The 22,015-nt window shown below is 31.3% G+C and overlaps 1 protein-coding gene and 1 pseudogene across 4 annotated transcripts in view; both read right to left on the bottom strand.

Moving 5' to 3' along the window:
• Nucleotides 1-22,015, bottom strand: part of APC (APC, WNT signaling pathway regulator) — a 125,891-nt gene that overhangs the window by 47,801 nt on the left and 56,075 nt on the right. For 2 of the 4 annotated variants that reach the window (XM_006913281.3, XM_025047889.1), the window contains exons 2-6: nt 21,836-21,988; nt 16,839-16,923; nt 15,494-15,695; nt 11,085-11,193; nt 8,348-8,461 (exon numbers count right to left, since the gene is read on the bottom strand). In XM_006913281.3, coding sequence (XP_006913343.1) covers nt 8,348-8,461; nt 11,085-11,193; nt 15,494-15,695; nt 16,839-16,923; nt 21,836-21,970 — 645 coding nt within the window. In that variant the 5' untranslated portion in view covers nt 21,971-21,988. The remainder of the gene's footprint in view (nt 1-8,347; nt 8,462-11,084; nt 11,194-15,493; nt 15,696-16,838; nt 16,924-21,835; nt 21,989-22,015) is intronic. The other 2 variants (XM_025047890.1, XM_025047891.1) reach the window with 1 other exon arrangement.
• Nucleotides 7,829-7,946, bottom strand: LOC112480840 (annotated as a pseudogene).

Below are 22,015 nucleotides of genomic sequence, written 5' to 3'. Positions count from 1 at the left end.
GAGTATTTGATTTGTTTTAATAAACATCAGGTTTAAACAATAGCATTAACCTTCCTTAAAGTTATTTTTATTACAAATCAGCAGTACTTTCAGGTTTAGCTTTTCCAAATACCAACTGCAGCTAAACATTACTTTTATTTCCAACACTGGGCTCGCAATGATGGTACAGCTTTTGCTTACCCACTATCCTGATAGTGACCATCAAGAGAACAGGAAACAGTAACTACAGAATGAATAATGTAGAAGAGAAACATGAAAACAGTGCTTTTAGAAAAAGCTAGATTTTGCTTTAATTTTTATAAATACTACTGGAAGTGGGAAAAATCAAATCACTTATATATAAAAACCTTGTCAAGTGGAATTATTTTTAATTAGCTTTATGATCAAATACACAGCTGTTAAAAACAAGTACTGTCAATGTGGTATCATTTTCTGCAATAATTCTATAGTTGGCATCCTACTACTAAGGTAACAAACACTATGTAAGAGTAATTGTTTCAATGGGGGAAAATGTTAGAAGCTAGACTGAGTTGTTTCCAAACTTTTTTTTGATTATGCGCACCATTAATACAAGATTACTGAGCATGTATACTCCAGTCAATAAATAATAAAAGGACTGTAACAAATAGCTTTAAGTATATACAATTATAAAACTTATATACAAAATTTATCTTTGATCATATCTAGTTTTCCTTAAATACAATGTCTTCCTTATTTTTACCACCATAGTAAAAATGCTCATTACTATTACCCAACGTTATAATAAACACAGAAAAGCTCGAAGAAGTTGTGCTCACACACACAAAAAAATCCTTTCTTCCTTCCTCTCTCTCTCCCTTCCTCTCTTCCTTTGTAACACTGTAACTATGCTGATTCTCTATCATGGTTCTGAAAATAGTGAAATTAAGGTAAATAATATTCTCTAATTAATAAATCTTACCATGTCCATTTACATGATAAAAATATGCTGAATAAGAAATGCCTGTACTGTACTTTTGGTAGCTTTCTAAAGATACTACAAAGATGAATGATTACTTCCACAACCACAAGGTAAATATTTCCTGACCTGGCTTTACAGAAACAACCAAACTACAGAAAATTACTGGCCTTGTTTTTGACTGGTTTCTCCTTTCTCTATATAACTAGGACTCCTCCACCAATAATGTCCTAAATTAAATATTTTACTATTTGGAGAGTGAAAATAGGAAACGATATCTAATATTCCTCTCCATGATACTACATTTATGTATTGCCAATATGTCACTAAATCCCAAGGTCAAGTCTATGTCTTGATGTCCACTGAGGTGGATGATATCTCATTTGACAATCCTTGTGCTTGTTTCTCAACAAAAAAATAGAAGAAGCCAGTAGTATTTCTGTTTCTATATGACAAGGTTGAGTATTTATAAAATTATGTTTAATAAAAAATGCTTAACGTTCAGAAACATAGAGCTCGTATGACTTCCGAAAAATAGGTTTTAAAAAATTATAGTAATACAGTTCAATAATTTAGGATAACTCTCGACAAATTAGGACTAGAAAGTAAATGAATTTGAAAAAGTGTATCTATTAAAAATCTCAAGTAAACAACAAACTTAACAGTGACATTACTGAAGAATTCCCTTAAAGTCAAGACAAGACCAATACCACTGCTTCTTATTCACAGATGTATTAGAGTTCTTACATAATACAAAGAAAAATCAAAATTATGGAAAAGATAAAATTGTCATTATTTGCAAACAATATGACAGTTTATATGGAAAAATTAAAGACATTCTTAAACTATTGAGACAATCTAATAAAAGAATTCAGGATAATGACTGGATACTTATACTTAAATGTAATTTAGTAATATAATTAAAGAAAATTTCATTCACAATAGCAACAGAAAATATACCTAGGAATAAATCTTAAAAAAAAAAAAAGATGTATAATAGCTTTATGAAGAATATTATAAAACTACATTGAAGGACATAAAATAAGACAAATGAATAGAGATATAAATTTCATAACAATACATAATATTTACTGAGTGTTTTATCATGTGCCAGGTTCTCAGTGCTGTTACAAGTACTAACTCATTTAATCCCACATTTTACAATTAATCATTATCTGTATTTTACCAATGAGAAAAATGAGGCAGAGAGAAGAGTTCATGCAAGATCGCAGTGCTGGTAAGTAAAAGGTTTGGGATTAGAAGCCAGGTCTGACTCAAGTCTATTCTTTCAACCAAGAAGAGTCAATATTGTGAAAATGTAAGTTCTCCTCAAATTAATCTATAAATTCAGTGTAATTCTGATAAAAAGATCAAAAGGCTTTTTTTGAATTAGACAAGCTGATATGAAATTTCAAATGGAAGAGTAATGAAATAGAATATAACTACACTTTTACAAAGAAAAATAAGGAGGACTCACACTCCCAGGTACCAAGATTTTTAAAACAAGAACAAATAAAATAAATGTGGTATCAGTGCAGGCATAGAGAAACTAAAATAGATAAATGGAACAGAGTCCAGAAATATCTAGAAAATATCAATTTAGCATATGTCAGAGATAGCATTACTAATCAATGGCAAAATAGTGGAGTATCCAATAAATGAGAAATTTAGTTAACAACATAAATATGCATGTATCTGTATGTACGTACATGTGTATACATAATATATATTATATATCAATAATCACGAGCAACACTACATTTTAATATTTTAGATTGTATCATCAGCAAATATTAATATTAATTAAATTAATGATATACTGATTTAAATATTTTAAATTATATGTACAAATATTTTAAAATGTGTGTATATGTATATATAAAATTAGATCCCTACCTCCAAAACATACATAATAGCAAATTTGAGATTAAAGAACTATAAAAACAAAATATTAAAACTATTAGAAACAATAGGAGGGTAACTTTATGACTTCAGGATAGGATAAGATGTATAAATAGATCAAAGAAAGCATGAATATAGCAATATAATGAATTTAGCTTTACGACAAAAACTAATTTTTATCACAAAGGTAAAATAGGTAACAGATTTGGAGGGAAAGGATGGTGATGTATATTATCTATAACAGATTGCTATCATGAAGATACTAAAATATCTCTCAAATATAAGACATTTAACAATAGAAAATGGGCAAACACATTAATAGAAAATCCAAAAGTCTAATAAATACATGAAGATATTCAGCTTCAGTAGTATTCAAGGAGGTATAAACTAAATGACAAGATGATGTTTCACTGCCCAATGGTTAATTATAAAGTCCAACTCACAAGTGTTGGAGACATGCATTAGAAACCAGAATTCTCACATATTACAAGTGGAAATGTAAATCAGTAAGTCGTTTTGAGTGCAATTTGGCAAACATTAGTTCAGAACACTCATACTTAATGGCCAGCAATTATGCTTACAGGTATACACCCTAGAGCAGAAGTCAGCAAATTAGGGCCTGCTGGACAACCATTTTTGTACATTAAGTTTTATCGACACACAGCCATGCTAATTTGCTTATATACAGTCACCTGTGGTTGGTTTCTTGCTACAATGGGAGAGGTGACTAGTTGTGACAGAGTCTATAAGGACCACAATGTCTAAAATATTTGCTATCTGGCCCTTAAAAAGATTTCTGATTCTTGACGTAGAGAAACTCTTGCACCTGTTTATAAGATATGAATAGTATGTTTATTAGAGTTGTTTTAACAATGAAAAATTATAAATGACTTAAATTTCCATCAACCAGGAAAGAGATGAACTATATTAAACTCTATCATTCATATAATTGTAAAAAATTATGGCAATAGAGAAGTGTAAGTAACCTTCACCCTACCAATCCTCACCCCCCAGAAGTAAGCTCTATTAACTGGACATACATTTTTTCCAACCTTTGTTACATGCCTAGAAGAGAGTAGGGACCACCATTATAGGTACCCAAATATATCAATAAGAGTAATTAAATAATCAAACTGTTAGTAGCTGGAGACTAAACTTCACATAGACATGAGCAAGAGTGAATTTTGTTTTGAGTTTTCCTAAATTGTTTACCAGACATTTGTGTTTTACTGGTCATTTGCATTTTCTTTTCAATAAATTGACTAAGTATCTGCACATTAAAAAAAAGTTATCTTTTTCTTTTTAATAAATAAGAATTTTTAAGAATTCTTATATTTTAGGGATATCAACTATTTATCCCTTTATGAGTTACAAATATTTTCACTTGGTTTATCAAGAGTTATCTGCAGGATGAATGTTTTACAATTTTATGAAATAAATTTTTTCCCCCTTTACTGCTTTTGATTTCCATTCTTAGGAAGGTCTCTTTTGTCCTATATTTTCTTCTATTAATTTTAGATTTATGTTTCACACTTAGATATTTAAACAATCTGTAATTTTTCCTGTATGGATATGAGGTAGCAATCTAATTTAATTTCTCTTCTTCCAAGTAGGTTGCTAGTTGTATTACTAAGTTACTTACAAGTTTGCCTCAAATTTATAGTGTAATTTTTATCCTATAAAGATTCCATAGATTCTCGCATCTTCTTCTAGTCTCTGATCCATTTGCCCATGTCTATGCCTGTGCTATTACACTGATTATTGCAACATCTTTACAATAATTTTTAATGAATTACAAATCCTACTCACTGATTTTTCTTAAATATTTTTGGAAATTCTTACATTATGAACTTTAGAGTCACTTTTCTAGGTTCCAAGAAATTATTAAGATTATAATTATAACTGTATTATATTTATATATTAATTTTAAAAAGAGATTTTAGTATATTAAAATCTCATCTAGGTTTCTTTTTTAAAAAACCTGAGGTAGAACTGAAATATAACAGTATATTAGTTTCAAAATTTATATACACTATTAAATGATTACTATGGTAAATCTAGTTACAATCTGAGGTTTCTCTATTTTTAAGGTCATGTTTTGGGATCTTTAGTAATTTTATTTTTCTCCATATGCATCTTTTTTAGGTATTTTAAAGTTTCCTGTTGTTGTGAACAGGTCCACCTAACACATTTCCATTTTTAACTGGTAGTTATTACTACTAGAGAAAATGTATTTTTGTAATGTATCTTAACTCCAGCTATCATACTCAATTCTCTATTAGTTAAAAATTTTTGTTTGTTTGTTCATTCTCTAGGGCTTTTCTAGGCAACCATATCACTTGAAAATGACATTTATCTGGTCTCTCCCTTACTAAATGGAAAACAGTGTAGTATTTACACCGATTATTTGATTTTTTTAACTGCATTAGTGGAGCCTCCAAATGAAGTTGATTAATAGTGGTGACAGCAAGCACCCCAACCATATGAATAACTGCAATGTTAATAACCTAATTATTTCTCTATTTTTCTCAAATTAATGTAAAGTTTGCTTCTGGCTTCTTATAAATACTTATTTGTTAAAGAAATTTTCACTCTATTCTTATTTTATTTGGAATTCTTATCCATCTTTCCTCCTTGCAAATGAAATTCCAAATTTTTTCTCATGGTCTCAAGTCCTCCTAGCATCTACTTTCAGGTCCAATTGCTGGCCATTACTGTTTTACATGTTGAGTCTGCCACCCATGCAGAGAGGAGGGAAAGGAGTGCTCTGGCCAATGTAACTCCATTATTCCCATTACCTTATTCTTAACAGCTGCACACTAGTGATTCAATAATTTATTAAATATCTCCCCAACAGATCAACACTGAATTGTCTCTGTTAATGTCTCACAAATACAGCAATGATCATCATAAAATCTATACCTATATTCTTATTGCCCTAAGTATTTCTGAGGACATATTCCTAGAAGTCTCATAAAATTACCAAGTCAGAAGGGACAGGCATTTTATTTTGACAGATAGTGCCACCTTGTCCTCCACAAATGAATCAGTTGATTTTTACAATAGAGGAAACATTGCTTCTTACTTTTATACTCTCACCAATAATGCATGTCATCAAAATGTAAAGTTTTTTTTTGCTAGTCTGATGGGCCAACAAACAAACCCACCACTAACAACATAAAAACAACCTGTTTAATGTTACATTTCCATGATGATTAGTGATGTTTAAGTATCACAATTGTTTATTAATCACCTGCATGTATTTTGTGATGGAACTACTCATGTCTTCTGAGTATTTTACTATTTGGTTGTTTTCCTTTCAACTCTTTGTAGGTGCCCCTTATTATACACAAGGGATATTAACTACTTATACATATACATTACAAACATTTCCATTATTTACCTTTCACTTTGTTTATATTTCTTTAACCCTAACCTTCATATGGCTATTTCCAGAATAAATAAATGCATGCTGCATTTCTAAAAATATGGAATATAACTTCCTTAGACCATTAACTACAAAAATGAGGACCACTGTATTGCAGAATAAAATAAAAATGACTGTATCAGCACATATATGAACAAAATGGTCAAAAAATAAGTAAATCTCTCTTCTAGGATATAGATTAAACTATCTGGAATACATCTGCCTATATTTTTGTTATACAGGAAATTTTTACATCTACATCATTTTGTTCCTTAAGGATCTCTAAAATCAAATACATTACAGATTCAGAAAAATTAACTTCTGTATACAATATTCCATATATTGTACATATTCTAAAAAGGCAAATTCATATAAATCAAATTAATATTTGTTTTTTTTTTTCCCTGCAAACAAAAGAAATCTGCCTGACATTTTAAAGTGTTTCCATGAAAATCCCAAAAGTTACAAATACTAAATTTAAAATAATATAGTTTGGGAAATTCTTCATTATATTTCTGATTTCAATTTTTTGTCAGTTATACGGTGATAAATATCTTCTCTCAATTTGTAGATTATCTTTTTACTTTTCTTTAAGATCCCTGATGAAGATAAATTCTTAACTTTAATACAGTAAAATTTATCAATCTTTTATAATTAGTCTTATATCTTATTTAAGAAATCCTTTCTAACCCCAGTATCAGAAAGATATTCACATATAATTTCTACTGAAAGGTCTTTTTAAAAGGTTTCCTTTTGGCATTTAAGACAATCTGAATGGAATGGAGGCAAGAGGAGATTAAGAACAAAGAATATATTATATATATGTATTATGATGTAACTAATATATGCATGTATTAGTTGAGCATCTAGCCTTACTGTAAAACTAACAGGTATGGACTATGAAATGTATCATGGTACTGGGGTTTAAGTATCACCTTAGTCTACCACCACATTCCAGCATAAATAGAAGAATATCTATTATGTTTAGGAATCTACCACATAAAAGATAAAGACTTTGGGAATGCAAAATGTCTTGTATTAGTGATTTTAAAACTATGAAATACATTTTTCACAACATGAAAAAGGAGTTATATCACACATACAAATGTAGGTTCTCTTTTTATTTGCTATTTAAAGAAAATCTTTCAAGTCATGTTTTCCTTTCACTTTGTCCCAATAGTTTTTTTTTTTTTAATTCTCCATGCTTGCTTTGAAACAGACAAAGCAATCAGCAAAGCCTCTTCAAGGCTTGAAAACATCAGCAATAGCCTGTGTAAATATAAAAGAACTAAAATTCAAGAAATATATGAAAATGCTTAACAAATAACAAAGCTGGTTAATATTCTTTCTTAACATTAGTTGAAGATAGAAATATGTTCTCTATCCAACTCACTTCATCTTTCCCAAAGTCCTCTTTACATGTTTCCTTCCTACCTTCTTTGAATGAGGGCTTCTTTTTAAAAATTTTTTATTATTTTAAAAAATTTTTTAGGCGAGGCAACCCTTGGTTGACCTCACAGATTGCAAGGACCTTGTCATCTTACAATCCTTTTTATTTTTTATGCCTACAGCACTTGGTCTTCCTAGGTGGTCTCCCGTCCAAGTACTAACCTGGCCTGTCCTTGCTTAGCTTCCGAGATCAGATGGGATCGAGCTTGTTCAGGGTAGCATGGTGTAGACTAGGGCTTCTTTTTTTTTAGTGTACAACTTGAAGAACAGTGAAATATTCTGAATGTTACTACATACACTTAGATTACAAGAAGTAAACATTTCAAAGGAGAACTGAAGCTTGCTTTCAGCTCCCAGATGACAAGTATCTAACTCTTTTTCCCTCTTACAATGCAGAGATGAACAGTATCAGGAAAATGAAACACAGTAGAGGCAAATTATGTGAACACTGGTTATGTTGCCTAGTAGCTATGGTAAATTATTCTTATTTTGAAATAGTGCCAGAGTGAAGACAGACTAATAAATACCTTTAGTAAAAAATTTAATCAATGTTAACAAAGCCATAATTAATTCCAATCTTAATAGCTCTTCCTTAGCAGGTGCCAGTTTTAGTTTAATAATAAATCAGTTACCTGTGCTCGTTTTTCCATATCTTGGCACGTTCCTAGTTGTTCTTCCATTGCAACTCTGATTTGTCTTGCTTCATATTCCAATTGCCTTCTGGTCATATCTGTTTGTAAAGAAAACTAAAACCACAAATAATATTTTAATATCTCATGTTTGTGTGTTTATCAGTAAAAGCAAAAAAAAAAAAAAAAAAAAAAAAAACAAAAAAATCAAAAAAAAAAAAAAAAAAAAGCACATAAATATCAACAAAGAAAATGAATACGCAAATATATGTTACAGTGCATGAGAAAACTATATTTTAGTTCAAAGAGTCCTAAAACTTAGACTACAGGTGCAAGGCTCAGTCTGGGTCCCTGATGTGAAATGCAGAGCTTAAACATTTTTATTGCCCCATAGCCACAAATGTCTTTAATTAAATTGTACTATTTCATTTAAAATACATAACTGGTCCAGTAAGGCTATCTTTAGTACCTTTATGATTCTTTTCCACCGAAGAGGTACTATTTTTAATTATTAAAAACTAGCATATTAATATGGACAACATAGAAAAATCAAGAAATAGGTCCATCAACCCTAAGTTTACACCTGAATTTAAGGTAAAGATTACCATAAACGTGCAGACTAACTTCTCCATTCCAGACAGAACTTCTCCATTTGTAAAATGAAAAAAATGGGATAAGAAAGCTTTTATGTAATACAGATAATCTCCAATTGTGAGGACAAAGTCAACACAAACTTTTTGGTAACAATCCAAAAGTGAGGGAAAGTCGAAACAAATACAAAGAAGTACACCTTCACAGTGTGTTAATTCATTCAATAATTTATTAACCCTCTAATTAAAATTCCAGGCACTGATAACTGCTAGGCATACAAAGGGATGAAAAGGACAAGGTAATGAAACTTATCAACACATGCCCTGAGTGGTAATAAAGGCTAAAAATATGATTAAATAAAATAGGAAAATTATAATGTGTCATAAAGGGAATAAGAAAGTACTATAGATTTTTCATGCTCTACGTGCCCAACAGAAAGTTGTGTGTGTGTGACACATGTCTGACTCAGAATAGCATTCTGTAGGCCCAAGGATTCCAAATTGCATTGTCAACTTAGAGAAGCTCTCACTCACCCTTTTCCCTTGTAATATACAGATGACATTTATATGCAGAATATATTCCCAGAGGCATACCCAAATCATGTGTTGCAATTTAGAAGAAAGTCTACATATCATTTCTAATTTCCAATTAGCCAGTTTTAACTATACTCATGTGTCCTCTACTTCTCAAACTCCCTTGCAAAAAAAGGTTGAACATGACACATTATGTTGTCGATTTGATATTTTAAGCAATGTCTATATCTTCATAAGTATTTCCATATGAAAGTATTCTTAAGGCCTCCCAATATTAAAAGCAAAATTTGTGAAATTAAAAAAATATTTATGAAATGCAAGCAATTTAAGTTGGCTAATGTTGCCAAATAACCCATAATAATGTCTTGCATATTCTATTAAATAAACATATTTAATAAATTCATAAGAGAATAACTTAACAATTTTGTTTCAAATATTAACCAATTGCTATTGATTTGTTATGTATATCTTAGCCCTTTCCTGAACCTGAATGCACGCAGACAGTTGGTCTCTAAATTTTGTATATTTTAATAACCAAAGTGAATAGTGAACAAAATTATGCTTTGGTATTTTTGTTTATAAGAGTAAAAATCCCACAAAACCCTCTTGGGTTCCTAAACCTTGTGTCTGCTAAGAACTCTCCAATAACTGTTTCACTATTTGTGTCTCTTTAATTCTCAGGAAGGTGTTAAGGACATTGTTAGGAAGGGGGATCTTCTTTTCTCTCAAAACCGTGAATGACTGTCCTAGGGCATCGTGCACTTCAGCTTCCAGTTCTAGCTCCTGCTAGACAATGCTCACCCAGGAAATCTGGCTAATTACATGTTTTGGAAAAGGTTTTTCTTCTTCCTGTTTTTAGTTTTTGTTTATTATGTTCTCTCAAAAGTGCTATCAGGAAATGAAAAATCTAAACTAAGAGAGGAAGATATATTTTAAATAGCTTATTTTTTATATATTTTTTAAAAAATTACAAAAAAATATTTATAAACAAGAGTTGAAATACAGTCTTGTTTGAAATTATATATGGTATCCCAGGAATTAAGATAGTTGACATGGAGAGGCTGGGTGGGGAGGGAGACACTGATAGGATTAAATTCTTTTATTTACATAGTTATACTTTGTAAAACAAACACATTTTAGTACTTGCAAAAGGTTCTATGATCATGCCAGGAGCTATTGTTATTTATAACTGGAAAAGGACTCAAATTATCTTCAAAGATATTTTTATTCAAAAACTAACTGGCATGATTTCTGTGATATTTAAAAAAATAGACAGATAGTAATAAATACTTCTACTAAATATGATTGACAATTCAATAGACAGAATAAAAAACCAGTTGCCTAGTTGAATCCTGAGTCCTTTAGGATTCAAACTCAATAGATTTTCCTAACTAGAGACTTAAATATTTGCTTGAGCAAATATTTTTTAAAAATATTGAGTCATTATCAACAAAAATTCATTTAATATTATATATTCAAGTTTATAGTTGGATAAAACATATTTAGTTACAAATAACTGTAAATGCAATTATCCTGGATTTTTAATGGATAATTTAGAAATTTCCAAAATTCAAGTTATTAAACTCTAAAGTAAGTCATATTGTCAAGTTACTTACATTTTCAGTTAAAGGAAGACTGTCTATTCTTTTAGTAAGATTCTGAAGTTGAGCATAATACCAGTCTTTTTCTTTTTCTTCTTTGTCAAGATCAGCAAGAAGTAATGACCTGTTTTTTAAAAAAAGTTAAGTTTACACAATGCAAATATAGTGCATAACAGCAATTTTTATTAGCTGTTATTGTAAAGTTATCTTTTTAAGCTAAAGTATTAATAATGAATAAATAAAAAACACTGATTTTGGATTTTTGAAGATGAGACATAATATTATAATCATTAAAAGTTGAGTATAAAAAAAGTTTTTTATTTTTTCAGCTAAATAGATGGTAATCATCCTTACTAGAATATTTACATTTCACAAAAGGCTTTGTCTTTACATTTATTTACAGTTTAAGAATGTAATGATGGTTTACAGTAAAAAAGTACAACTATAACAAAACTCCAAATTAAAACAAGGAAAAAAAAAGAATAATAAAGGAGTAAAGAACAGCAGTAATTATGCAGAAAATAAGCTCAGAGTATAGGAAGCCACTGCACTGGACACAGACATATTTAGCTTCTCAGCAGCCAAAATAATAAAAAATGTATTGTCATTGCATAATAAGAGAAGTTATTCTGAGGGAGAGAATTTTTCTTAGTTTGAAATTTAAAGATGAATTTATGTAATTCCTGAAAAGCCCCATCAACGGGGCTTTTCAATATGATTTACATCAATATGATTTACATCAAGATACTTTACATCTGATCATTATAAACATAAATGCAAAATAAAAGTGGTACCAGGACAAAACTCACTTAGTACAAGAAATATATGATCTATCTCCTTTCATGTGGCTCCTTCTCCCAAAGCTGCCACTAATACTTTTTTCTTGTTTATATATCCAGGGATATAAAATGCAAGGATATATGTGCATTCTTAAACATAAATAGTAGCATAAGTGTTGTCCTATATTTTATTTTTCACTAAAAAATCCATCTTGGAGGTAATTTTATTCCAGAACATAGAGGTCCTATGTATTTTTGGCTAGCTTCATAGTATTCCATAGTATTCACGAATCCAGGAAGGGATACACCATCATCAGTTCTCTTCAGAGGGCACTAAGGACCTTTCTAAAATCTTTTGCTATTAGAAAGAACACTGCACTGAATATCCTTACACAACCTCATTTCACAAATGTTCAAGAATATATATAAGATTAATTCTTAAGGTATATAAATTTTTAACTTATTGCCCTTATTTTAGAGGCTATGTATGCACCTATTACCTTCACCAATGCAAATGTTTTATCAAACATTTTTATTTTTGCAAATCTAGGGTTTTTCCCTCCAAAAAATGGTCTACCATTATGGTTTTAATTTGACTTATTTTAGTATGTGACATTCAGCATTTTTTTCAAAAATGATTTGTATTTTCTTTTCTGTGATTTTCTTACTCATTTGTAGGGCCTCTTCTATGTTTACAGTGACAGCACTTTGTCAGTTACATGAGTTGCAAATATAATTTGTTTATCACTTGTCTTTTAACTTTGTTTATAATGTCTTGCCATGTAAAATTTTTTGATATTTTTGTAGTTGTATTTATGGATATTTTCTATTATAGCTTCTAGAGTTTGCTAATAAACAGAGATGTGTTCCCCATTCTGATACTGTTACTTTAAAATCCTGTTTGATCATATCTTCTTGAAAAATATGTATGCATGTAAGAAATGTGAAAGTTTCTATTCTTTCGAAATTTCCCATCCCTTTACTGAGAAGCAATTTAAAAAATAAGAAATCAGCCTTCACTTTTGATGTGATAATCTCAGTACTGAGGGAATTCATGATAAGCCCTTTATGATACAGCAACTTGGGGAGTGTGGACTAATGAGAAGCTGCTCCTTCCCTCCTGTTTCTGATTACAGGAGAAAGTACTGTAGAAAGCCTAAACCCCTTCCAAAAGCTAGGTACCACAACGAACATAAAGATGAGATCTGATTCTATTTTTTCAGCTTTCTCTGGTGAGGGCCTGCAAGACCTACCAGGACTAAAGTAGGAAAAAGAAAGGATAGATGATGAAATAAATAAATAGGCTTATGAAATAAGAACTGGGTATTAAAAGAGCTTAAGTTGACAGGCTAATGTTAGCGATGACGGTGGAGCAAGGGGGAAGTTAGGAAGAACAGGGACAAGTTGTTATCTTTAAGTTTAAGATCAAACTGTGGTGAAATGCTCTGGGAAAGCCAAGGTTACAATGTCTTGAGCCAAAATGATAATAAGTGGTTAAATGATAGTAGTAGACTTTGTAACTCACATAACAGTGCTTAAGGCTCAGAAATGACCCAGAGGCAGAAGGTCTTCAGGGTTTACTGTACTAATGACTTATTTAGTGATTATTGATAGTTTTCTTTAAAAATGCTTCTTCATCAGAATTCTTAGCATATTTCGGTACACAATTACTAAGAAAAATAATGTTTCTTTAGGTAAATCTCATGTCTTCTTAGTCCTCTAGTTAACTCAGAGTCACCTTGAAGAGCATGGCATATATCTATTAAGTATTTAATAAATATTTGTTAAATAAATTAACGGCTAGCATGACAATAAACATTTATTAAATGTTCTCTATATAAGACGTAGTACTAAGTACTTTTTAAAAAATCTAATTTAATCCTCACATCATCCTGTGAAGTACCTAATCTTATGCTCATTCTATAAACTGGAAAACTGAGGGTCCAAAAGGTAATAGAGCTATGGACCTGGGTATGAATTCTAGTTTGACTACTTTCTAGCACTTGTCTTGTGCAATACGGAAAAATGAGAAAAAAAGAGACACAGAGAGAGTTAACACAGAGGGAGGTGTAGAAAGAAAGAATAGAAAAAACAGAGGAGAGAACATCATCAAAGAATAACATAACAGAATTATCAAAAGCTGAAGAAAACAAATTTCTAGATCCCAAGGGCACAGTGAATATCCAGCATGATAACAGATACACCAAAGCATTCTAAAAGTTTAAAAGAGGAAAAATGGTTGCTTACAAAGGAATAAGAATCAGAATGGTATTAAATTTCTCATCAGAAACATTGATAATGAGAGGAAAACGAGTTGGAAACTAGACCTATCCAAACTATCAACCAAGTGTGAGGGGAAAATAAAAGTACTGTAACGTAGGCAAAGACTCAATTTTTCTCCTTCCAACATAGTGTTTTCTCCTTCCAACATAGTGAGAACCAAGAGGACATTAGATACATCAGAACTATACTCACAAATGCCCTTTCTCTCTCCCCTTTAATAAAATCAAGACTTTATCTAAAAGTTCCTAGGAAAATCAACATGCTCATACATCCCTTGCCTCTTAATTGTGCTCCAAGGCGACAAAAAGATGGGACATCATGGACCCTAGTTAGCCTCTTACTTTTTAGCATAGTATTTCCTACACCATCAGAGAGAAATAGTCCAGGTTCAAGGTACAAAATAGTTGTATGAACCTAAGAGATGAAAGAAAGTTTAACAATACTTCTAGCCCAGGTGATTATTCTTATTTTAGGTGAACACACCCCTAAAACCAGAGAGAGAAAGCAGTAAAAGGTCTTTTGCTTTTCAGTGAGATATGCTGGGCATTTTCTATATGTTAATAGGCAATTCTCATAGCTCTACAGGGTGGAACCATATCCCTATTTTACAGAAAAAAACAAAATTTAATTACTTGACTTAGGTCCCAGAGCTAATATGTAACACTTTTATACATGTTAACATTTCTTGAATGTCTAACAGAACTTTTAGGAATATAAAGATAATATGGTTTCATTCATGCATTAAGGAATTTATAATCTTTTAGGAGACATAAAATACTTGACAAAGCTCTTGATAATGATAATTATAAATATGATCATGCATATATACACATCTACATATTAACTGCAGAAAGAGAAGAAAACATTAACTGTGAGAAACCAGAACTCACTCCACAGGTTAAGCAATGTTTTTTTGACACTGAAATTGTAAATTAAGAAATGTTTCATTTATGGTACTTGTAACAAGGCTTCCATAATGGAAACTGTCACCGTATACCAGATATAATAGCTACTTTAGTTAAAAAGATAACCAGAAATGCAATTAAAAATCAGTTATATATGTTAACCAGATATAGAGATTGTGATCATTTGTAGTACCCGTACAAAGCATCTGAAGTATTTAAGTGACAAAATAAAGTTTTATAATCCCAAGAAATTGCCTCCTTTACATTTTTAGATTTAGTACAGGGACCATGAGTAACATATTATCTTTGAGTTAATAAATGCAAACTGCTCTCGGAGTATTAGTGGTCATCCACCATATATGCTTCATAATTTGTATCTTGTACTACAAAATGACAAAATAATAGCAAAAATTGGAGCATGTAAGTCAATGTTTGCTATTTAATGAAAAAAAGTTACCTCTCTTTCTCAAGTTCTTCTAAATAACCGGTATTTTCTCTGCTTCCATTTACAAACCCTCTTCTTGGAAATGAACCCATAGGAACAGGACTGCACTCTCCTGAACGACTCGATACAGATCCTTCCCGGCTTCCATAAGAACGGAGGGACATTTTTGACCGTAGTTTCACTCCAGGAAAATTACTGCTATCTAAGTTAAGCTCTAAATAAAATAGAGATAAGTTTTCATATAACAACTGCTTTAAGTAGCCTAAACTATTGCTGATACATCTATGCTGTTTTAAAAGTGAAATCTTAGGTTCATATTTTAGCCCTCAATTTTAATGTATTTTATAATATAATTGAAAATATTTTATATGTATTACATAAAGCCTGTAGGAGTACTAAATTCTGGCAGCTACTAAGCAGCCAATTTATGCAGGGAGCAGAGAAAATCCTTATCACAAATACTGATACTCAGAGAAATTCACCAACTTCAGAATTTAGGTAAATATGTAGGTAGGAGAGAGAATGAGTAAAAGAATCCTGAAAAAAAAGAAAAAAAACACAAACAGAAAATGGCCAATCCTCAATGAGGCTGGTTCTCTGAGGGCTTGCAAAAAAGAACAGTGTACTGGAGCATCAACTGTATAAAACGACACACTTCTTGGTTCAGAAGCTTACAACTCTAAATTTCTAAAAGAAGAAACCACAAATATATGTGACCGAATAAATAATTATTTAGAAACAGAATGGCTAAACTTTCCCTCTAAAGTCTGCTCAAGTCAAGGGGAAAAAGTATGTTAAAGGAAAATAAGACAGAATGTCTAATACAACTGGGGACCCAAAGGTAATTTCTCTGCTTGGCTTCAATTTTAATTAAGCACTTTACTGTTTGACATTGGAATTTTTATGCAATAAAATGAGATAGTCTTTTAAAATTCTGCTAAAAATGGCTTACAATTAGCTTATGTATGTGAGAAGATAAAGCATTTCTATCCTAGATGCAACAGAGAAGGACACTACTTCAAATGAGGCGATGGGCCCAGTCTGTGGCACAGAGCTTATTAAAGGCCTATTTAGTAACTAGCAGAACAGCAGTGAGCTAAGCTGCAAATTATCAAGAAGGGATCTAAAATAGTTTATTCAAAGCCAGTGAAATGTTTAACTGAAGAGACAACAAGCAAATAGACTTTTTACATATTTGTACTTTAATTATTACATTCTAATGGTTAAGGCTGTTACACCAAGAAAACGGATATTAAAGCAACACCCAAATCAAGAGAAGCTATACTTGAATACACAGACCTAAAGTTGACAAACAAAACTTAAAAAAATATTTTAAGATACTTTAAAACAAATCTACCTTTGAGACGCTCTAATAAATCAATTTGTCCAGAAGATGTCATAGCTTCATCTTCAATACTTCCTTGCAGTTGTTTAAGTACTTCCTGTCAAAAAAAAATATAACATATGAACATGATGAAATTCTTAAAAATTCCTTGAGGACATGATTTTAAGTGTCTTCGCACTTAACAAGTACCAAGGAAAAATGTTATTTCAGGTCGATCTGAAAACATATCACAAGCTGTGAAGCACTCTACATATATTACCTATTGTTAATTAATCCCAACAATAATAGTGATATTCTGTGATAACGGTGACTACTATAATTCTCCTTGCAAGATACTATATGGAACACTTAAAATATATTATCTCTAACTTTTAAAACTGTTCAACAAAGTGGATTATTCTCATTTTCAGATCAATCAACTGAGACTCAAAGACCTGAACAAACTATTTACTGAACAGCAAATTTATACAAGGAGCAGAGGCAATCCTTATCACAAATACTGATGCTCAGAAAAATTCACTGACTCATAGGTAAATGTAAAGGAAGTAGAGAGAGTAAGTAGAAGAATCTTGAAGAAAAAAATAATCAGAAAACAGCCAAGCCTCAATGACGCTCAGTTGACAGTTATGTATTTATAATTAATGTCTCTTAAGCTTGTAACAACATGACCATGAATAACATCAAATTAACACATTATAATAGGCTGCTTTATTTAATACCCTAATAACTATTCAATCTTTTATATACCACATTTAAGTATATTCTAGTATACGGACGTATTTAGCAGATAGGTTATATATGCTTACTGCCTGTCTTTTGATGCCATTATTTCTTTCCCATCTAAATTGCTCTCTTGATTTGATTCGCCAAGTTCCTTAAGTATGTCTCTCATCCAAATTAAAAGATTCTGTCTCCTCAGTCCTTAGTCTACACAGCTCCAAAATCTGACATTTATCTTTAAAGGAAAACCAATCGTGTTTAATACAGGTCTCTTCCCTCTAGCAGCTCTGTCTCTCTCAAGCATTGCAAGATTATGGGATATTTTACTTTGCCTTCCAGCTCAGCCTTATTTTCAGGCAGTATCTGACTCCTTAGCCCTAAAGTTCTACCCCTTAAAGGTTGTGAACTTAAGTCTTTAACCTCCTATGCCACAAAGTTCAACATTTAACAAATGTCTTGAGGAGGAGATGTGTTCTGTGAAAGTAATGTGTCTCTTTTATATAAGCAGGACTTAGTAACATTCTGCCTTCCTAGTCCGTTCTCAGTATCCTTTACCACAAAGACTTGGCCAATGTCCCACCGGGAAAACTAGCCATAGAGCCCCTCTAAATGTCAACACTTCACATCTGCCAACATGTTTGTCAAGACCACCAATAGTTTATTTCCTCTAGTGGAGTCCTTCTGCCTGTTCCAATGATGATTATGTCTGTACCCAGAATCAACAAATATCCCTGGGGAAGAAAATCACCAGAGATCTCAGCTCATCTAGAAAGTGCTCTCCTCTTTGGAATTTTAGATAATATAGTCTTTGATGCTTCCACGGTTCTCCAATGTCTTTAAAAGTATGTTTTTTGTGTGTTAACCAGTGTTTTATAGTTGCTGCAGTAGGACTGATCGCCTGGGCTGCATAATGCATATACCTAAAAGAAGTCATTCTCAATTTCATAGTTTTTAAAAGAAAGTACAGTACAACTGGCAAAACAATTCCAAATAAAATATTTCAAAAAGTGCTTTGAGAAATGTCAGCTTTTGAAATTAATATGTAATTTTGAAAGACAAAATATTCATTTGCATTTATAGCTTCTAGAAGCTTGGTTTTTAAAAATTAATTACATTATACAATCACACATTATTTTAAAAATCATTTTAAGATTTTAAAAACATCACAGAAATATCATTTAGAGACAAAATATGCTATGGTAACATCAGTGAATAGAAAATATTTATCAGTGAGCAACTGTCATTTCATGAGGGTTGCTACCTAACCCACTTCTGTTTTTCTCAGTACTTCACAGTTACAAATTCATTCATTACCAAAAACAGGTACACTTGATAATTAAATCTCCAAAATAAATTACGAAATATGTCAATCTGAATTTTTATTTCTCATTTTTTCCTTACACTGTGAAAAGATACTTTACATGTATATGGTTTTACAGTTCATAGTACAATTTATAAACATTTCATTTTGTCAAAATACAACAAAAATACAAATGGTTCATTAATAATTTGCCTACAGATAACTTTTTCTACACTATGCCATCTTTTAGTTTAAATGCTTCGCATCTCTTTACATGACCATAATTATCATGTTGTTATGCTCAGCACTTGAAATCAATCAAGTTGAGTTTTAGCCCTGGAGTAAAAAATACAGTACATGAAAGTTATAATTTCTGCATTTATCTGATTCCAGGTCAGCTAAATCTTGTGAAATCTCTATTTTACCTTATTAATTTTTATTACAGAAAATGTCAAACATATACATAAGTATAAAGAACATAACAAACTCCCATGTATCCTCACATCCTGCTTCAATAATTATTAACTCATGGTCTTGTTTCATCTACATTCATACCCACTTCCTCCATTTCCCCACCTCTACCCAGATTTATTATGAAAACAAATCTCAGACATAATATCATTTCTTCTGTAAATATTTCAATATATATACTTAAATAAAGATTCCTTCTAAACACAACCACAATGCCACCATTATACCTAAAAGAAAAACATTTCCTCAATATTCTCAAACACACAGTGTTCACATTTCCCTGTTGTATACCTATTTTGCTGAATGTCACATACACAAAAATATTTTTATAGTTTGTATCAATGCTATGTAATCAACAGCAAAGCAGTATTCTCTTTTGACACTAGATGGTACTACTGCATAAATTGCAGGAATTCTTAAATGATCTAGTTGAAGGACACACACCTTGCTTTTCTTTGTGGTTAATACTTTACTAATTATGTATTCTAAAGTCTAATAAGTGATTTTGGGGAGTGGAAATAAACACTGTTTTGGATAAACTTTATTCCAAAGCAGAAGTGCCAATGTTTCCAAGTGTCTTTTCACACACTGATATCTTAAGAGAAAATAAACAGTTCATGGTTCCTGCTCTTTAACAGCTTAAAGCCTCCTGAGGAAGAGTTACATAAATAATTTCGTTATAAGGTTGTAATTACTATGATACCAATGCCCAATCTTAAAGAAATATGTTAATGGTTAGCAAGGATGTCTGTAGAAAAACATGCCGAATAATTACCAATTCATCATTGAATTTAGATGTATCTTAAGTGTCAATATTCATGATGTATATTATATATCACCTGGGTAAGTGGTCAACCTGATATTCCACTGTAGAGTTTTAAGGGTTTGAATTTATTGTTACTCTGAGAGACATTCCACTTCAGCATGGAGATGGATCTAAGGGTAAGTTAAAATGCATCCCAAAAATGAATTGTGAATTTGCTCAAGTAGTTAAACAAAAACTTAAAAAGCCACCTCAGAGCTCTATATTACAAAACAGACATCCAGATAGGCCTACCAGGAGTTCTCTGCAAAATATACCTTTAAAGTAGATGAAAGAGTAGTCTTACTGGGAATTTTTAATTTTGTATTTTTAAAACATTTAAAAACACATGCCATGTACAATTTTAGATATATTGTATTGATAAGTGTTACAATGCCAAACTATTCTTTTTTAACCTGTTAAATAATTAATTGGGCTGTATTTAAGGTCACCCATAGTTTATGGTAAGAAGTGTTTACAGTATACCTTATTTGTAAAAGGATTTGAGGTAGATACCTTGAAGATCTATCATTGCGGAGAAGTTTTTAGCATGGAAATAGGCAATCAGAATAGAAAATATTTACAGATAGGTCGGGAGGAAGGTAGGTAGGTATGTAGGTAGGTAGATAGACAGATAAATAGAAAGAAAGAATAGTACATATGAGTAAAAAGGTTGAACTGTTTTGATAGTGATTAAAGGGTAAAAGAAGAACAAATATAGTTCAGTGATACAGAGAAGCTTGAAGAATAAGGGAGACCTTAAAATGCATAGAAAAAGAACTCAGAATAGAAAATGAATAAGAAATAGGAGTAGTAAACAGACAGGAAGAACAGGGTCAAGAACACAGATGTTAAAATAGCCTAGGGTCAGAGACAACACAAAGCCAGAAGAATTTTTTTAAAGGGAAGGACAAAACAGTTTTGTTGATGATCTCCAATTCTAAAAAGTTATTAAATTCAGTGAGAAGAGAACCTACCTAATTGGAAATTAAAACAACTAAAATTTTAACTTGTATTATTTTGAAATTAGAACATATTCTCCCCACTGCAGACTGAATATTTTATAACTCTTCTTAGAGGTTATCACAGCTTTTTAATGCGATTTGGCAAACCAACTACAGGGCTTGAAGGTGCCATGGAAATCATCTAGGCTAGTTCAATACCTGTATTAACCAAATAAGGCAACTTAAACTTAAGTCCAGAAGGGGACCCAAAGGTGATGTAGTTTAGCTCATGGCAACACCAGGAATAGGACCAGGTATTGACTTTCATCATGACTCTTCACACTAGGGCACCCTGAATTTCTTCATCATCTAATAATGCAGCACTTAAGTGATGACAAGATCTGAGAGAGTTGGGGAGAAAGGCTGTATTTAATAATTGAGATGTATTTTAAAGCTGTGAAGCTAGTTTCTATGAACTATATAAAACACCTGGTCTCAGTATAGTGATGCTAAAGTTGGTCTCTTATTTTTAAGCTTAAAAATAATGAAGAACTAAGTAACTAGTCACTGAGGTTTTACACTTATTTTCTTTGTACGATTCACTGAATGAATTCAATACATTTTATTTAAATGTGTGTTGAAAAAAGTTTACATATCACTGCTTAACTTAAAATAACACTTTTAAGTAAATGAAGTGTCTAACTACAAGTTTGTAAGAGGGAATACTGAATAAAAATGGGTAAACTACAATTAAAAGTCACAGTCTTGATACCTTCATATTAGATGCCTCAGTTTCCAGTTTTGTAAGATGATTGGAATTATCTTCTAGCTCTTGTCGAAGATTTGAGTTCTCCATCTTCAGTGCCTCAACTTGCTTTAACAACTGATCATATGAAGCTGCAGCCATCCTTGGCTACCCTTGGACCTATAAGGTTAAAAAGGATTTTGAAAT

The sequence above is a fragment of the Pteropus alecto genome, unplaced genomic scaffold, assembly GCF_000325575.1.
Source record: "Pteropus alecto unplaced genomic scaffold, ASM32557v1 scaffold20, whole genome shotgun sequence".
In the NCBI taxonomy this organism is placed as follows: Eukaryota; Metazoa; Chordata; class Mammalia; order Chiroptera; family Pteropodidae; genus Pteropus; species Pteropus alecto.
The sequence above is the reverse complement of the archived record's forward strand: the minus strand, read 5'-3'. Positions and strand labels throughout refer to the sequence as shown.